The sequence below is a fragment of the Alligator sinensis genome, unplaced genomic scaffold, assembly GCF_000455745.1.
Source record: "Alligator sinensis unplaced genomic scaffold, ASM45574v1 scaffold260_1, whole genome shotgun sequence".
Classification (NCBI taxonomy): Eukaryota; Metazoa; Chordata; order Crocodylia; family Alligatoridae; genus Alligator; species Alligator sinensis.
In genome coordinates this window covers 431869-447237 of record NW_005842431.1, presented here as the reverse complement: position 1 = coordinate 447237, position 15369 = coordinate 431869, and the positions used below count along the sequence as shown (strand labels likewise).

At 48.6% G+C, this 15369-nt stretch overlaps 1 protein-coding gene across 3 annotated transcripts in view; it reads left to right on the top strand.

The window, feature by feature from the left end:
* The window catches only part of ACD (ACD, shelterin complex subunit and telomerase recruitment factor), a 34714-nt gene that overhangs the window by 5104 nt on the left and 14241 nt on the right, over positions 1-15369 (top strand). For all 3 annotated transcript variants that reach the window (XM_025211825.1, XM_025211826.1, XM_014523017.2), the window contains exons 3-9: positions 1601-1725; positions 4574-4664; positions 6328-6407; positions 8449-8493; positions 9405-9436; positions 13206-13375; positions 13835-13922. In XM_025211825.1, the coding sequence (XP_025067610.1) occupies positions 1694-1725; positions 4574-4664; positions 6328-6407; positions 8449-8493; positions 9405-9436; positions 13206-13375; positions 13835-13922 (538 nt within the window). In that variant the 5' untranslated portion in view covers positions 1601-1693. The remainder of the gene's footprint in view (positions 1-1600; positions 1726-4573; positions 4665-6327; positions 6408-8448; positions 8494-9404; positions 9437-13205; positions 13376-13834; positions 13923-15369) is intronic.

Here is a 15369-nt window from a genome sequence, read left to right as displayed (position 1 = left end):
ATGTCCCCTGCACTGAAGGATTTGCAGCCTGCAGGGACAAAGCTGGCAGGACAGCAAGGCAGCTCTGTGGACACATGCTATGAATGACTGATTTTACAATAAAAGAAGGGATACAGTAGTTTGCTTATGGTGCCAGTGATGTGTAAGAGCCCTTTATTAGGGAGCTCAGAAAGAAACAGATCCCTGCAATATGTTAAACTCAGTGGCAGGGGAAAAGATAGGGGACAAATGGCAGCAGCAATACTCAGCCCCTGCTTTCATGAAGCTCCAGAGCCCAGGGACTGAGCGTCACTGCTACTGCTCATCTCCCTCTTTCAGCCCCCACCCTGCTGCTGAAGTCACTGTTGGGGTGGGGGTAAGGAGGAGGGAGAGGAAGAGTGAACAGCAGTAGTACTTGAAACCAGGGATTCTGGGCAACCCTGTGTTGGTCAGAGCTCATGGTACCTGCATTGCTCTGGCAGAGGCTGCCATCGACATGCCAGTGAGGTCAGAGAGCTCCCTGCACATGCACACAGGCAGAAGAGGGCATGGTTGTGTCATTGCACCCACTGTGAATCCCCTCCTGGCTGTGAATAATATAAACTTTGCATAGTCTGCTGCATTGGGGGTGGGGCAGGTCATGATGATGGACTTCTTCAGTTCCATCTGAGGCAGGCATCTGTCTGGGATGGTTTAGAAAAAGTGAACGTTGCCTATATGCAGGGAGTTGGAATAAATTGTCTTTGAAGTCCCTTCCAGTCCTGTGATTCAGTTATGGTGAGCGGGTTATAGCCTAGACTAGAAAGGGAAGATGCGGAGAATGGTGTCCAGGTCTGAAAGATGCTTTTTAGCACAGGTTCACTTGGTTTGTGCTGCCTTGGCTGGGAAGTTTCCATGCGTCTTAGGGACCTGCAAGCAGAGAGGAACATGGGAGAAACAAAAGACCAAGGTGAAAGAAGGTGTAGAGCCAAGAAGATGAATGAGAGCCCCCTTATCCAGCCCCTGATGCTGTCCCTGGGTTTCTTAGTTGACCCACATGGTATCCCACTCATAGGGCCCAGAATTCATGCTACATACAGTGCTCACTCCAGCCATTCTGGGATGAGAACTGCATGTAGTGCTGGTTCCGGAGTGGTCAAAGTGGGCATCGCATGTAGCTCATGTCTTGAACTGGCCAGAGTGGATGTCACGTGCACTGGAGCCAGCATTTGGGAGGATCTCTGGGTCCAGCCCAGCTTTCAGGGCCAACCTTATGCTGTTTATCTGGTCTGTGTACCAGTCCTGCACCATTTCTAACACCCCTGCCCTAAAATGATCTTGTTACTGTTCCCACTGCCACCTAGAAGAAAGGAGCATCTCCATGAACCTCACATGACCGTAACAGTCTAGATTTGCTGCCCCCCCTAGCCTTAGGAGGCAGCCTAACTCTGATTTCCTCACAGGCAGGCATGGGCAAGTGGTCCCCTATGATCTTGTGGGGAGTCTAACCCTCTGGCTTCAGAGTGAATGATCAGGTGCTTGTAATAGGACCCTGGAAGTCTGAGGACAGGATGTGATCTCCAGTTCTCGGGGATGTTGGAGGTTTCAGGGTTTTTTTCTTGACCTCCCAACTTGTTGGTAGGTTTTGAGTGACTCAGCAACTGCAGACCAAGATGAGGAGTGCACAGCTGCTGTTCTGCACGTCTCAGATGGGTCCTTCTACATCCGGGCGATCATGACCATGGAAGCTGTGCAGAACATAGAAAGGTGGGTTCTATCTCCACTGTCAACACAGGTTGGGATAACTGCTTGCCGTGGCTGCCAAATAGGCTTTGAACAGATCTCATTTAAAGTTGAGTTGGGTCCAGAAGATGATCCAGTGGGCTAGCATGATCAAGGCATATTAGTTCCTGACCAGATACCCATTTATAGATGGGGTCACTGGAGGCAACTTTTTGGCACAAGTCCAGGGCAAGGCTCAATCTTTTACCTCTGGATCTGTAGCAGAATGCTTTAAACATTCTGCCTCTGTCCCCTAGAAATGAAAACTCCACTGCCTCTGGAAGAATAATAGAAAAACAGGGTTGGAAGGACTTTAAGATCATCTAAGTCAACTGCATCTCAAGGCAGGATCACCACTCTCTAAATGGAACATTGATCTAACCTGCACTTAAACTGCAGAGACAAAGGTCACCAGAAATCTGTCTCAGAAATCTTTTCTAGCATATAGCCATCCACAAAATGAGGGAGTTCTTATTAATACCTAACCTAAATTGCCTTTGTTACAATCTGAACCCATTGCTTGTTGGTCTATTCCCTGTGGACACAGAGAACATTTGAATACCATTCTCTTTATAACAACCCTGTTTTTGTTTTTGAAGACTGATATCAAACTGCCCTTCAGTTTTCTCTTCTTCAGCCTAAATAATCCTGAGTGTTTTTCAGTTTTTCCTTATATATTGTGTTTTCTAGACCTCTAATCACTTTTGTTGGTTTTCTCTGAATTCTTTCCATTTTGTTCACATCTTCCTTGAAGTGTGGCCCCCAAACAGACACAATATCAAGGTGAGGCCTCACTGGTACTGAATAAAGGAAAAATTGCTTCCCAAGACTTGTATACCACACTTTTATTAACACCTCCTAGTGTGCTATTATCCTTTATTATTATTATTATTATTATTATTACTTCTTTTTTTTTTTGCAGTAGCACACTTTTGACTCATTCCACTTGCATTTCACTATAACTTCCAATTGCTTTCTGCAGTTTAAAAATTGCAAAATCTCATATTTTTTTAACTGGAAAAAATCTCAAATACTCCGATTAAAAACCCAAATCCATGTATTTCTGTGATTTAAATTAAATGCCACTAATGTATTTATCTATTGATCTAGATAGATAGATAGATAGATATAGATCTCAGTTGAACACGACGTTTTATTGATATATTTACAATTTTAAGCAGTTTGGAAGCCTGCCTGTGCCTCAAACACTAATAAAATAATTTTTCTCAAATACTCCGATTAAAAACCCAAATCCATGTATTTCTGTGATTTAAATTAAATGCCACTAATGTATTTATCTATTGATCTAGATAGATAGATAGATAGATATAGATCTCAGTTGAACACGACGTTTTATTGATATATTTACAATTTTAAGCAGTTTGGAAGCCTGCCTGTGCCTCAAACACTAATAAAATAATTTTTAAATACCTATAAATGTTGGTGTTTGATTTGGGTTTTTTTATCATGAAAAATTAGAGCTCTCCCTGCCCCCTTCACTCACCAGGACATGGGTCCAGCTGCGGCTGTGGGTCCAGCTGCGGCCCTCATCCCCACTGCTTTGTGGCGCTGAGCAGCCCTAATATGCCAGTGCCCTGCCCATGCCATTTCCCCTCCCCACAGCCCCCTGGGCCTTGCCGGTGCCCCTTACTGTCTGCCCAAAGCCCTCCTCACCAGGACATGGGTCCAGCTGCGGCTGTGGGTCCAGCTGCGGCCCTCATCCCCACTGCTTTGTGGCGCTGAGCAGCCCTAATATGCCAGTGCCCTGCCCATGCCATTTCCCCTCCCCACAGCCCCCTGGGCCTTGCCGGTGCCCCTTACTGTCTGCCCAAAGCCCTCTGCCCTCCCAGCCCTGCTGGAGGGGGCCCCCAGCTGCCAGGGCCAGGTACCCAGGTCTACAGCCCTTTGCAGCAGCACCCAAGCCTCAGATGCCACCCATGGGAGGCAGTGGCTGCTGCAGCCTGAGGAGAGCGTGGAACTCAGCTCTCCCTCCCCTGCAGGTCCACATGCACATACGTGCACACATGCACATGGCACCCCCTGCCTGACCACCTTTCTCCTGTTCCCCCTGTTGCAGGCTGGCAAGTGCCACAAGGCAAAACCCACTTTTCCCACATTTTTCTCCAGAAAAATCCAGGTTTTCTCCTTAAAATGAGAAAATCCAGGTTCTGCTGTGTGTTCCTGTGGTGAACAGAAAACCTGGATCCCTGTTCATCACCCCTTAGGATTAGAGCAGCTCACCCCAGTGCAGGATTCCACATTCTGCTTCTCATATTATTACCCTCGGTGCCAGCAAGTCCTAGTTCTTGATTCTGCTGCTGGTAGTGATCTTCATAGTGGATGCAGTGCTCTTCTTCCCCAAGTTCACTGGCTGAGCTCTGCGTTAATGACTGCCGGGGAAACTCTTGGGAAGAAAACCTAGTGTTCTGAGCATGGGCCGGCAAGCCAGGGACTTCTGGGTTTTAATCCTGGCTTAGCCACTACCTCCTTGCACAATTTCTGGTGAAGTCACTGAACCTGCTTGCCTCAATTTCCCCATTGATGCAAAAGCAGGTTAATAGTATCCTTTTCCCATTTGACAGAAGGGAAGTGTGACCTGGCTCCACCAGTAACAGAGTCTGGATATGTGGCAGCTCCCGGGTTCCTGTCACTCCTGGTCTGTTTGACCGTTGCAGGAAGAAGCTAATTGCAAATGGCACCACTGAGTTATGTCGACTGAGTTATACAACCCTCCTGCAGCTGTATGGCAGATGAAGCATGTGCCTCACTGGCTGGTCATGTGAGGAGATCTTCCTTCAACCCCAAAACTATTCTGCTGTTCTGTTTTTTCTAGTGCCCAAGTCCAGATCAGGTTCTCCAGCCTCGTTGGCAGAATTCTCATCTTACAACAATACAGTGCGCGCTTCCAGGAAGAGATCAAAGTGGTAAGGCTTCATTTTGGCTGCGAAGCCTTGGAAAGCTTCAGCTGAGCAAAGGCAGGGGTGGGCTTGGTGCATTGTGCTTTGAGGTTCCTCGTGTCTGGGTGCTGTCACGCCCTGAGCTCTCACTGAGAGGCCACATGTCAGAGCCTGGTGTACCATGCACTAGAGTGGGCATAGCTCCCTTCATGCTGCTGGAAACCGTCTGACTGGCTGCTCTTTGACTTAGGTGTCCTGCAGACTTTTGTAATGAGGGGGCAAAATCCCAAAATGAAGAACGGCTGAGGAAGGGAAGGACTGTTAAGGCTAGAAATGTGGCTATATGGGAAGGGAAGGGGAAAGGATAGCTCCTCCAGAGACCGCGTTCCAATGTCCAGTTCTCTGGTAGGCACAAGGCCAAAGGGACTGCATCACCACATGTCCCTGAAAGAGAGCCCTGTGGTGCAGGCACAGCCAGTCCATCGAAGAAAGTGGCTCAACCGCCCCAGGAATCGCTCATTCTGAATGCACCCTGCTTTGTTTGTAAGGGCAGATGGGCCAGGATGGAGGACCTGGCAGCACGGGATACTTTGGGTGTGGGCTGGGCCGGGGGGGTCGTTAATCTATCATGCTGGATCCTTCTGTGAACCCAAAACCCCAGGGACGGCGTAGCTGGGGATGGGTGCGATTTCTGGAGGATTCTGAGCCCTGGTATTGTTGAAAACTGGTTCACGCTCCCAATCCCATTACATCTCTCCATTTAATAGCCCTCACGTCCTACCCAGTCTGCATTTCCTCAGCCCTGACCGACCCCATCCGTTCTCAGCAGCCATAAAAACAGAGACCTTGCTGAGGCGGGTATCTCTGTCCTGCTCGCTTCCGCCTGTGGCCGAAGAGCCATCCCAGAATCCTTTGCAGCAACAAATTTCTCCAGTGCTTTGCTGGCACTTGGTCTGGGACTGCAGCGGGCAGCCTTCCAGCCAGGCCTCCGGGATCCATTAGTGTGGCCTGCCAAGCCATCATGGCATCGCTGAGGCTGTGAGCCCTGCCCTCCGTGAAAAGAGTAGCCCAGCTGTCCCTTGCTGAGGAGAAAGGGAGGTGGGAGGGCCGAGTTGTCCTGGAGGGGCAGGCAGGGGTGAAGGCAGGCTTGTGATTTCCCAAATCCCCAGAATGGCAGGAACCTGCGTGGAGGCCTCAAGGAGAGGGCGAGGGCTGAGGGGAGGGTTTGCGCGTGACCTGCGAGTCTCCCACTAGGTGTTCCTGCATGCTCAGAGCTGCAGGCAGGCCGTGGGCCCTGCTGAGCCAGGCCCGCCCTGCTGGGCCTGGGCCGTGAAGGAGCCTGCCTGCCCCTAGCTGTGCGACGCCAGGTAACTGGATAGACAGTGTAGGAGAGACCCAGAGAGGACGGAGGTGAGGCAGTCTCCATCTGCTTCCTTCAGCCTGTGGGCTACAACTCGCATGTCCTGAGGAGCCTGCACTTGGAGGGGCGCCGTTCTCCAGGGCTCCCCCCTCCAAAGAAGACTGAGGTGAGCACTGGGAGACCAGACCAGGCACCATCAGGGCATGGACCTCTCTCTGCAAGGCTCATGGGGAAGCGTGAGCCTCCCCTTCCTCCTCCCAATGGCATTGTGGGTAGAAGGTGTCTCTGCAGTGCACCGCACACCTGATAGCACCTGCCGTTCCCTTTCAGGAGGATTGTGCGTTCTATGTGCAAGTCCACCGTTTCGTCTTGTTGCCCATGGAGAGGCAGAGGGCAGCGACGCTGGACTGGTAAGCTCCTCAGCCTGCAGTGGTAGGGGGGGAACGTGCAGAGCTTGCCAGGTTTGCACTTGAAGGCGAGATGGTCCTATTGGGATCCCAAATCTGCCCGTATCCACATGGCGAAACCACAAGGCTGCAAATGCCTATTGACACTTGTGTATTTGCCTCACTGTACATATAGTTAAAGTCAGAAAACAGGCTCAGGTGAGGGGGGAAGAAATATTTTATCACCCCTGCACTCCATGTCTTTAAAAGCCAGCAGATGCTGCAGTAGCAAGATTTTCTCCCCATCTCACTCCCCACAAACCCAGGAGAGGGACCAGCAGCAGCCAGCTCTTCTGCTCTCACCCTCCACTTATGAATGCCTTACCAACCGCTACTGCCAACCCAAGAGAAGCAAGTCAGGGAGGTTGCTGCAGCTCCCTACCCACTCTCAGTGGACCTGCAGGGGCACACCAGGAAGAGAGGCGGCTATGCCTGCCACGCTTACCCAGCACATACCTCTGCTCTGATTTGCTGCCCTTGCTTGGGCAGGGAATAGCAGAGTAGGGTATTTTTCCTGCAGATCTATCAAAGGGATTCCAGATTCAGTCCTCACAAATGACCCAAAGAGTGGCATTGTTACATTTGCCCAGGCTCTGTAGTCATTAGAATCCAGTTGACTGCTGGAGATGGGAAAAGAAACTGGGAATAGTGATGTCCAGTGTCTTAAATAATTGTATAACCCATGGGCAATATGCATTGTGTATCTGTGAATGGGCTGTTCTGCAGAGAAGATACCAATCCTTTCTTCCTATAGCTGAAGTACAGGTTCTGTTCAGGTTCTGTTTTAGTTCAGAACCTGAACTGGGAATGAAGAAAGGATTGAGTTCAGAACCTGAACTGGACTAGCAGTTTCCTGCATAGATCCTAGAGCCCTAGGCTACAGCAGGAGAACAGAGAGAAACTAAGACCTTAGCTGCTGACTGCTGGGAACATGGCACATTGTAGGCAGAGCTGATAGAAACATCTGTTGTTACGTCTGCCTGACATTTCCCGTTACAAGATCCTGTTTTCATTTTGCCAAACTTTAGCCAGTCAGGTTGAAATGAGTTGTCTTTTCCTTTTTCTTTTTTCTTTTTTTTTTTAAGTTCCTGTTGAAACGGATCAACCATTTTGGAGAATAAGTTTAGAGAAATTACAGTTTTGCCTACACTGGCTACAGTGTTGCCCACAACGTGTTTGTTGTTTGAAAAGTTGAACAGCCTCTAAGTTTAGAAGTAGGCACTTACTGTTTGACAGAAATGGTTATGAACTCAGTGGATGCATCTACATAAAACGTTTACTGCAGACCTAACTAATTAGCTCCGCAGTAAGCATATCAGCATCTACACGTGTGGCCCTATTAGGACTCACGAAACCAATATACTTCACAGAAGGATTCTACTTACAAATACAAGTACTACCATGCTGCAGAGTTTGTGTGCAGCAGTGCACATGTAGATGCTGTCTGCCAGCTAGCCCTGCATTGAAGCATCCTTGTGTCCGAGCCTGGTCGGAACAGCCCTAGTCTGATCCCCATGGCCCCCTGCCAACCAGGGCTTCTCCGACCAAGCTCTGCATGCTGGGCATGAATAAACTCCAGACCAATAAGCTCTGGAGTTTATTCATGTTTACTAATTGCACATGTAGACATGCCCAGTGACATGCCCTTTGCTGTTCTCAAAGGCGATGGGGGTAACCCTCCCACACTTGGCAAAATTTGAAAAGCAAGTTTGTACATGCTCAGTGTTCATCAGCAGTCAGCAGCTAAGTTCTTAGTTTCTCTCTGTTCTGGACCTGCTGTAGCCTAGGGCTCTAGGATCTATGCAGGAATTTGCTGGCAGCTGCTTCTCCCAGCTTGTGGCACCATCACCAGTAACCATGGCAGGAAGACAGTGCCTTGCAGTACTTCTCTGTAACTACTCAGCCAGTGTGAAGGAGCTTGCAGCCCGAATGGAAGGGAGGGGCAGCAGAGAGAAGTGTTTGAGAGGAAATCCTTCACCAGTAACCAGACTCTTTGCTTTTCCAGTCATCAGGAACCCTCAGTTCTGCAGAAGATAAAGGCACTGTGGCAGTAAGTACACCGTCCAGTTACTGCTATTTTACTTATTTCACTATTTTCCCTTCTTGTGGAGGTGTGCAGTTAGTACAACTGATGAAAGCAGAGAGAGATAGTTAACTGTGTTAGTCTGAAGTCAGGCTTCTAGAAGGCAAGGCAGGGTGGACCCTCAAAGACTAATGCATTCAAAAAGGCATGAGCTTCTTTGGGCTACAGCCACAGTAGGATTCCACCTATGAAAGTTTGACTTTCTGAACAACTTAGTCCTTAAGGTGTCACCCTACCCTGCCTTCTGCCTGGTGAAAGGAGGTGAGTTTTCAGATAACTCCTAATTAATCTATGGGACTCAGTGTTAGAGGAAGTGATTGAGAAGAGTAGGGTTCAGAATATGCGAAGTTTATATAGACAAGGACATTCATAGTTATATTAGGATAAAATATTAAGGTAAGTTCTTCTGCTTTAGCCTGTGAGCAAACCTGTAACACTGTTAGGAGGAAGCTTTAACAGGCAACTTATTCCTCCTAAGCAACTGGTAAGAAACACTTGAGACAGTGGACCAGAGAAGATGGACCATTGTACCAGGAACATCTAGACCCCTCTAACAAATTCCATTATAGGCCACATCATCTGAAGCAGAATTGTTTTGCTGACAGCAGTTGCCAGTGGAATGAAGATCTGCCCAAGTGCAATTGCTCAGGCAAAGAGAGAGGGACCCAGGGGCAGGATCTGATATCCAAAGGGGCTTGATCTTAGTCATTAACTATTTTTTATGAAAGCCCCTCACTGAGGTAAGATAAGGACATCTGACCTTGGTCAGTTCCTAAGGTGCTGAGTGCTGAAGGGGACCGTTGGTGGGAGGAGGTGGGGGGAAGCAGGGAGCTCTCTTGATCCCTAACCCTTGGTTCTGTTTTGTTTGAATGTTGCAGGAGAAGCATCTTCCAGAGGTTTGAGTGCTCAGGTATGGTGGAAACAATGACAGGATGAGAGACCTTTGGCTGAGATGCCAGACAGAGTGAGGAGGAGGGTAGGGTAAAGAGTGTTTGTCTTTGTTGTGGACCTGTGTGTAGTGAGTTGCTGGATAGCAAGTCTCAGTCTACATTACTTAAGTATCTTTTGCAGACAGTCCTCTTATGGGCTTTTGCAGCTAGGAGTTGAATGAAACAGAAGCATTTAATGAGGCAGGCCTGAGGGGCATTGGCAGAGATGTGTGAGGAGCTTGTTCTGACATGGCCTAGGCTGCCCTGTTTTCATGGAGAAACAGGATTGCAGAGCCTGGGGCTGTCCATGCAGCACATCTTGGGTGTTAATACCACTGAAAACAGAGCCAGCAAATCCCTGCCCTCTTCTGCACTTCAATTAAACATAATTACTGCTGAGCAAATGGACTTAATCCAGGCTGGACCCAGCAACAAACCTAAGTCTTTCTCCACTTGCAGTGAACGGTGGTTCTGCCTGAGGGCTTGCCTACAGCATTTGGTGCTACTACACTGATTTATAAGTGAGGAAAAATGTTCCTAGTCTCACTCTGTCTTTTCTCAGGTGCCTCCGTGTGGAAATTGCATCAGCATAAAACTGGACTTGGGTGCATTCACAGAGTGGGTACAGCATAGGCAGTGCCTCCTTCTGCCCAACTTGTACACTGGGGTGGATCTGCCTACAAGGCCAGAGGCAACATTACTGTGCTGATTGTAACTGTGCTGCTGTTGAGCAGTGCCTTGCTCATTCTCAGCAAAGACTAAAAATCTGCTTTCTAATACCCTTCACCTCTGATCCCAGCACCATGGGCTCTGTTTGGAGCTCTAGGGACTCATCCATCAGGAACCAGACAAACTCCCCCATCCTAGTTTTTAGCCTTACTTCAAGGAAGACCCAGGGGTGTATCTACACAAGATGTTGTACTGCACAGTAGATTGATTACTCCCAGTTTACAATTGCAGGGCATTTACTGTGCAGTAAGTTAGGCTACTGTGCAGTTAGGAACTGTGTAGTAGTTACTGCACAGTACAAACTTGTAGATGCTGACCAAGAGCAAATTTGCTCCCGGCAAGCCTAGACAGCAGGGGGGCCCCAGGGGACAGGGAGCTCTCTGTCTCTGGTTCTGGTGCTTCTCAGCTCCTGGCTCCCTCTGGGAGCCAAGGGGAGCTCTCTGCCCCCTGGGACCCAAGGGGAGCTCTCTGTCCCCTGTCCTGGCTCCCAGCATGGAGCTAGGAGCTCTAGAGAGTGAGCAGGGACTGGGAACCCAGCCCCAGCTTGCTCTTCGGAGCAGTTCTGTGCAGTGCGGAGTTGGGAACTCCAGCCCCTGTTTGCTCTCCGGAGTTCCCAGCTCAGCACCATGCAGAGCTGCTCTGGTGCACAGGTGGGGGCTAGGAACCCAAGCAGGGTAGCTGTTGATGAGCCCCATATTCTTCCACCCCCCACTTTGTAGGGGGCTGCCTAGGAACTGTCCCACAAGCAGGGCAGCTGCCAGCGAGCCTTCTGCTGAGTGGGAGGGCATGGGACAGGGTGGGTTTGATTTAAATCAAATCGATGCAAATTACAGTTTAAATCACTGGTAAAGAAGCCTCAATTTAATCATTGTTTTCTACAAAAAATGAATTCTTGTTGCTTGATATAACATTAATACGTATTATTCACAGCTTAGAGATAGATGTAGTTTTCATTTTTAGAAGGTACATACTATACATTTTAAAACTGATTTATTTTGATTTTTTTTCAGATTAATTTTGCAGCTACATCAGAAAACTGAATTATGATTTGGTTATTTTATTTACGAAAGTTAATTGAAGCAGATACTTGTGAAGTCATTGGGAGGTGAACTATTTCCAGTTCACTAGATTAATCATGGATATTTGAGGGATACTTTTGCCATGCTGAATTAGGAGGACATCAATTGAGTGCTGCAGCCATATGTTATTAGCTTGGGGCTTTCTTCACTTTCTTCTAGATTTCTTCTCATCTTTGATTTCTTCTCTCTCTTACTGCCTGACAAGCCTGCTGGCATGATAGGGTTTCCCTTCTACTATACCAATCCCTCACTAGATCTCAAATCAATGGACAGGCTATACTCAGAAACTTATCCCTCAAGACCTCTGGAATATTCTGGTCAAATGTATCTCTTTTGTTTCTGGTGTCCCTCCCTCCTTGTATTTATCTCTACCGCACCCCAACAATCCTCTGTTCATTTAACTTCTTGAAACTTTGCACTTTTAGAGAGAGGTAAGGGCTTGACTCTGTGTACACAAATTTGCAGAAAGACAATAGGGCTGATGGGTAGGTAATTAGGTCTGTTATCTCTCATCTCCATATACTGCTGTATGCATATATGCCCCTTGCCAGCACCCAGGCTAGCACTTGGGGGAGCCTGGAGCGCCTCCTGGCTGCTGCAGGAGGGCAGAGCAGGGTGGGAGCAGCCCTGTACTAGACTGCTGTTGGGAGCAGATCTGTTCCCAACAGGGTGCATGTATAAATGTGCTCCTGGGGAAGGCTTACTGCAGGAAATCTGAATTGCATTAATAGCACATGTAGATACGCCATGGGGCTATAACAGTCCGGTTAATATACAGAATTCTCCTGCTGCTCATGAGTAGAGCTTCCCACAAACTTCTTTGTTTGCCTTATGGTGGGATCTTACCTTGGGTCTATAGAACTGTGTGACTAGTTTGGGAATCCACTACTACTCTCCTTCCTGTTTAAATGCTGAATCCATATGGAGTCTGTTTTTTTCACTCCCTCGCTACGTGTTCCCAACTCCAGGATTCTCATGTAGGAATGTCTCTTTCAGGACTGTCATTACGGTGAAGTGATGTCACTTGAGTCCTGGCTGTAAGGAATGGTCTGACATGAAGTTCAGCTGTCCTTGTTTTATTAGACTTTGTGTTTGAAACCTTCTCTGCCTCTGGATTCATAGGTTTAAATCCCAGCAAGGCTTATTCAGTCCATATAGATAAATGAAGTTATGTGCAGTTGTGTTAATAAGATGAGAACCAAGCCCTTGTTTAGTGAATGTGATTACTAAAGCTTTATGGTCAGGTTTCATAAAAGCAAAAAGTTACCTTGCTTTATGCACATAGCTTTATTTCCCTTTTTCCCCGACATCTTTCCTCCTGTCATTTGGTTGCTGTGTTCCCCTCAGAGGTGGCTGTGTTTTAGCGATTAAATAAATCTTGTCGTGTGTATAATTTACAAAATGTTTTGGGGACATGTGTAATGGAGAGTTCTATGGGGATATCCAACAAATTTGTCTTTAGAAGCATGGGCAACTGGTGCCTCCTGAGTCACTTACCCCCTCCTTCCCCACCCCAGCAGCCAGTTAGCGACTGGGGGTGGGTCCCCCTGCAGCCGATCACAGTGACCCGGAAGTGGCAGCAGTGCACCGCTGGCACTTCCAGGTGGGCACGATTGGCCACAGGGATCGCTTCTCCTGGCGCCCCCACTCTCAGCGGGGGCACCAGTGTTCTTGCCTGTCCCCCCTGCCTGGGAATGCTGGCTGTCAGGGGGTGCACCAGCACTCTCAGGGGGTGCACTTGCACCCTCTGTGCATTTCCAGTGTTTAGAAGTAGAGGAAAATATTGAGAGCTCTTTCTACAAAATAGGCTTTTCCTGGCTTTTGGCACTTATAGCATCTAAGCACTGGGAAATAAAAATATCCGTAAGTAACCATAATGGGGACTCTGGCCTTGGAGGCATGTCAGGATTGTATTAACATGCATGTGTCCGTCTCATTTTAGAGCCAACTCTTACCCAGTTAATTGATGAAATAGCACAGGACCGGCTTCAAGTTTTAAAGGAAAACACTAAGGATTGCTTGGAATTACTGGACCCAAATGAGCTGCCCACCACTGGGGAGACTAAAGCACTTCCCATCACCATGTGGGAGGCTGAACGCAAGAGAGCAAAGGTCAGTCCTAGCTGCTAGCCTCCTGAATGAACATCTGTCCTAACTCGCTTTGTTCTTTTGGTCTGTGACCACCTGGGTCTGGGGGACAGTTAGGGGAGGTGTTGTGGAGGAAAGTTGCTGTGAATGGTGTGGATCCTTTGCCTTTGAGAGAAAAGGGCAGAGTGTGGGAAACAATAAGGATGGCTATTCCAGTAAGATCCTTCTTTTGCATTTCCTGGAGCAGTGCTGCATTGGGTTTGATGGAGTCAGCAGATCTCAGATTGAATGCTCAGGCCAAATGTCATTGGCTACAGCTAGCTATTCAGGTCTCTCCCCTGATCAGGAAAAGAGCAGCCAGTCTGCCTGAGGATGCTGAGAGCACCAAGGCACCAGAGAGATGGCCTCTCATCTGTTGGGTCAGTGTGATGGGGTCTCCAGACCAACTGTCTCTCTCCCTGTGACAAAAGCCTCTCATTTCAGATGAGCAATGACATCTTCACGGTCTCAGCAAGCTACTTGGTGATCTGTCCTGAGGAGGAAGCAGGGATGAGCTGTGCTTGCCCATCAGGTCAGTGCCACAGCCTCACCAGTGGGCCTATTCAGGGAATTGGACCCATAGAGCAGGGGAGGTTATTGGAGGACACACCACAAGTGTACCTGCACAGTTCAGTAGTATGGGCAAGACTTAGATTCATAGATTCATAGGTTGTAGAGTTGGAAGGGACCACAATGGATCATCGTGTCCGACCCCCTGCCCCTGGCAGGAAAGAGGACCAAGATCAGATGACCCCAGCCAGGTGACTGTCTAGCCTCTTCTTGAAGACCTCCAAGCTAGGTGATAGCACCACCTCTCTTGGAAGCCCATTCCAGATCTTGGCCACCCTTACTGTGAAAAATTTCTTCCTAATATCTAACCTAAATCCACTCTCAACTAGTTTACATCCGTTATTCCTAGTCACTCCCTGGGAAGCCTTAGTAAACAGCGCTTCCCCTATTCCCCGTTGACCTCCCCTAATAAATTTATAGGTGGCCACAAGATCTCCCCTCAGCCATCTCTTGTGAAGGCTGAAGAGATTCAGCTCTCTCAACCTCCTCCCATAGGGTCTATCACGAAGGCCACTAATCATGCGAGTTGCCCTCCTCTGGACCCTCTCCAGATTCTCCATGTCCCTCTTGAAGTGTGGCGCCCAAAACTGGACACAGTACTCCAACTGCGGCCTGACCAGTGCTGCATAGAGGGGGAGCATCACCTCCTTTGGTCTATTAGTCATGCACCTGCTAATGCACGACAAGGTGCGATTGGCCTTGTTGATGGCCTCGTTACACTGCCGGCTCATGTTCATCTTGGAGTCAGTTATGACTCCAAAATCCCTCTTTGCCTCCGAGCTGCTGAGAAGGACACTCCCCAACTTATAGGTGTGCTGGGGATTCCTTCTTCCCAGGTGGAGTACCTTACATTTATCTTTATTAAATTGCATCCTATTTCTCTCTGCCCGTTGATCCAACCTGTCCAGGTTGGCCTGAATCTGCTCCCTGCCCTCCGGTGTACTAACTTTGCCCCATAACTTGGTATCATCAGCGAACTTGGAGAGAGTGCTCTCCACGCCTTCGTCCAAATCGCTGATGAAGATATTAAATAATATCGGTCTGAGGACTGAACCCTGCGGGACCCACTGCCCACCTCCCTCCAGACCGAGAAGGAACCATCCACCACCACTCTCTGGGTGCGGTCCCTAAGCCAGCTGGCCACCCACCTGACCGTGTAGGCATCCACTCCACAGTCTGCGAGCTTCCCAATGGGGATAGGGTGCAAAACTGTGTCAAGGGCCTTCCTAAAGTCCAGGAAGATGACATCAGCCTTGGCTCCCACATCCAGGCAGTGCATGACCTGGTCATAGAAGGCTACAAGGTTTGTCAGGCAGGATCTACCTGTGACAAACCCCTGCTGGGCCTGCACAAATGTGTTCTTTGATTATTTTCTCTAGCATTTTCCCAGGAATAGAGGTAAGACTGAC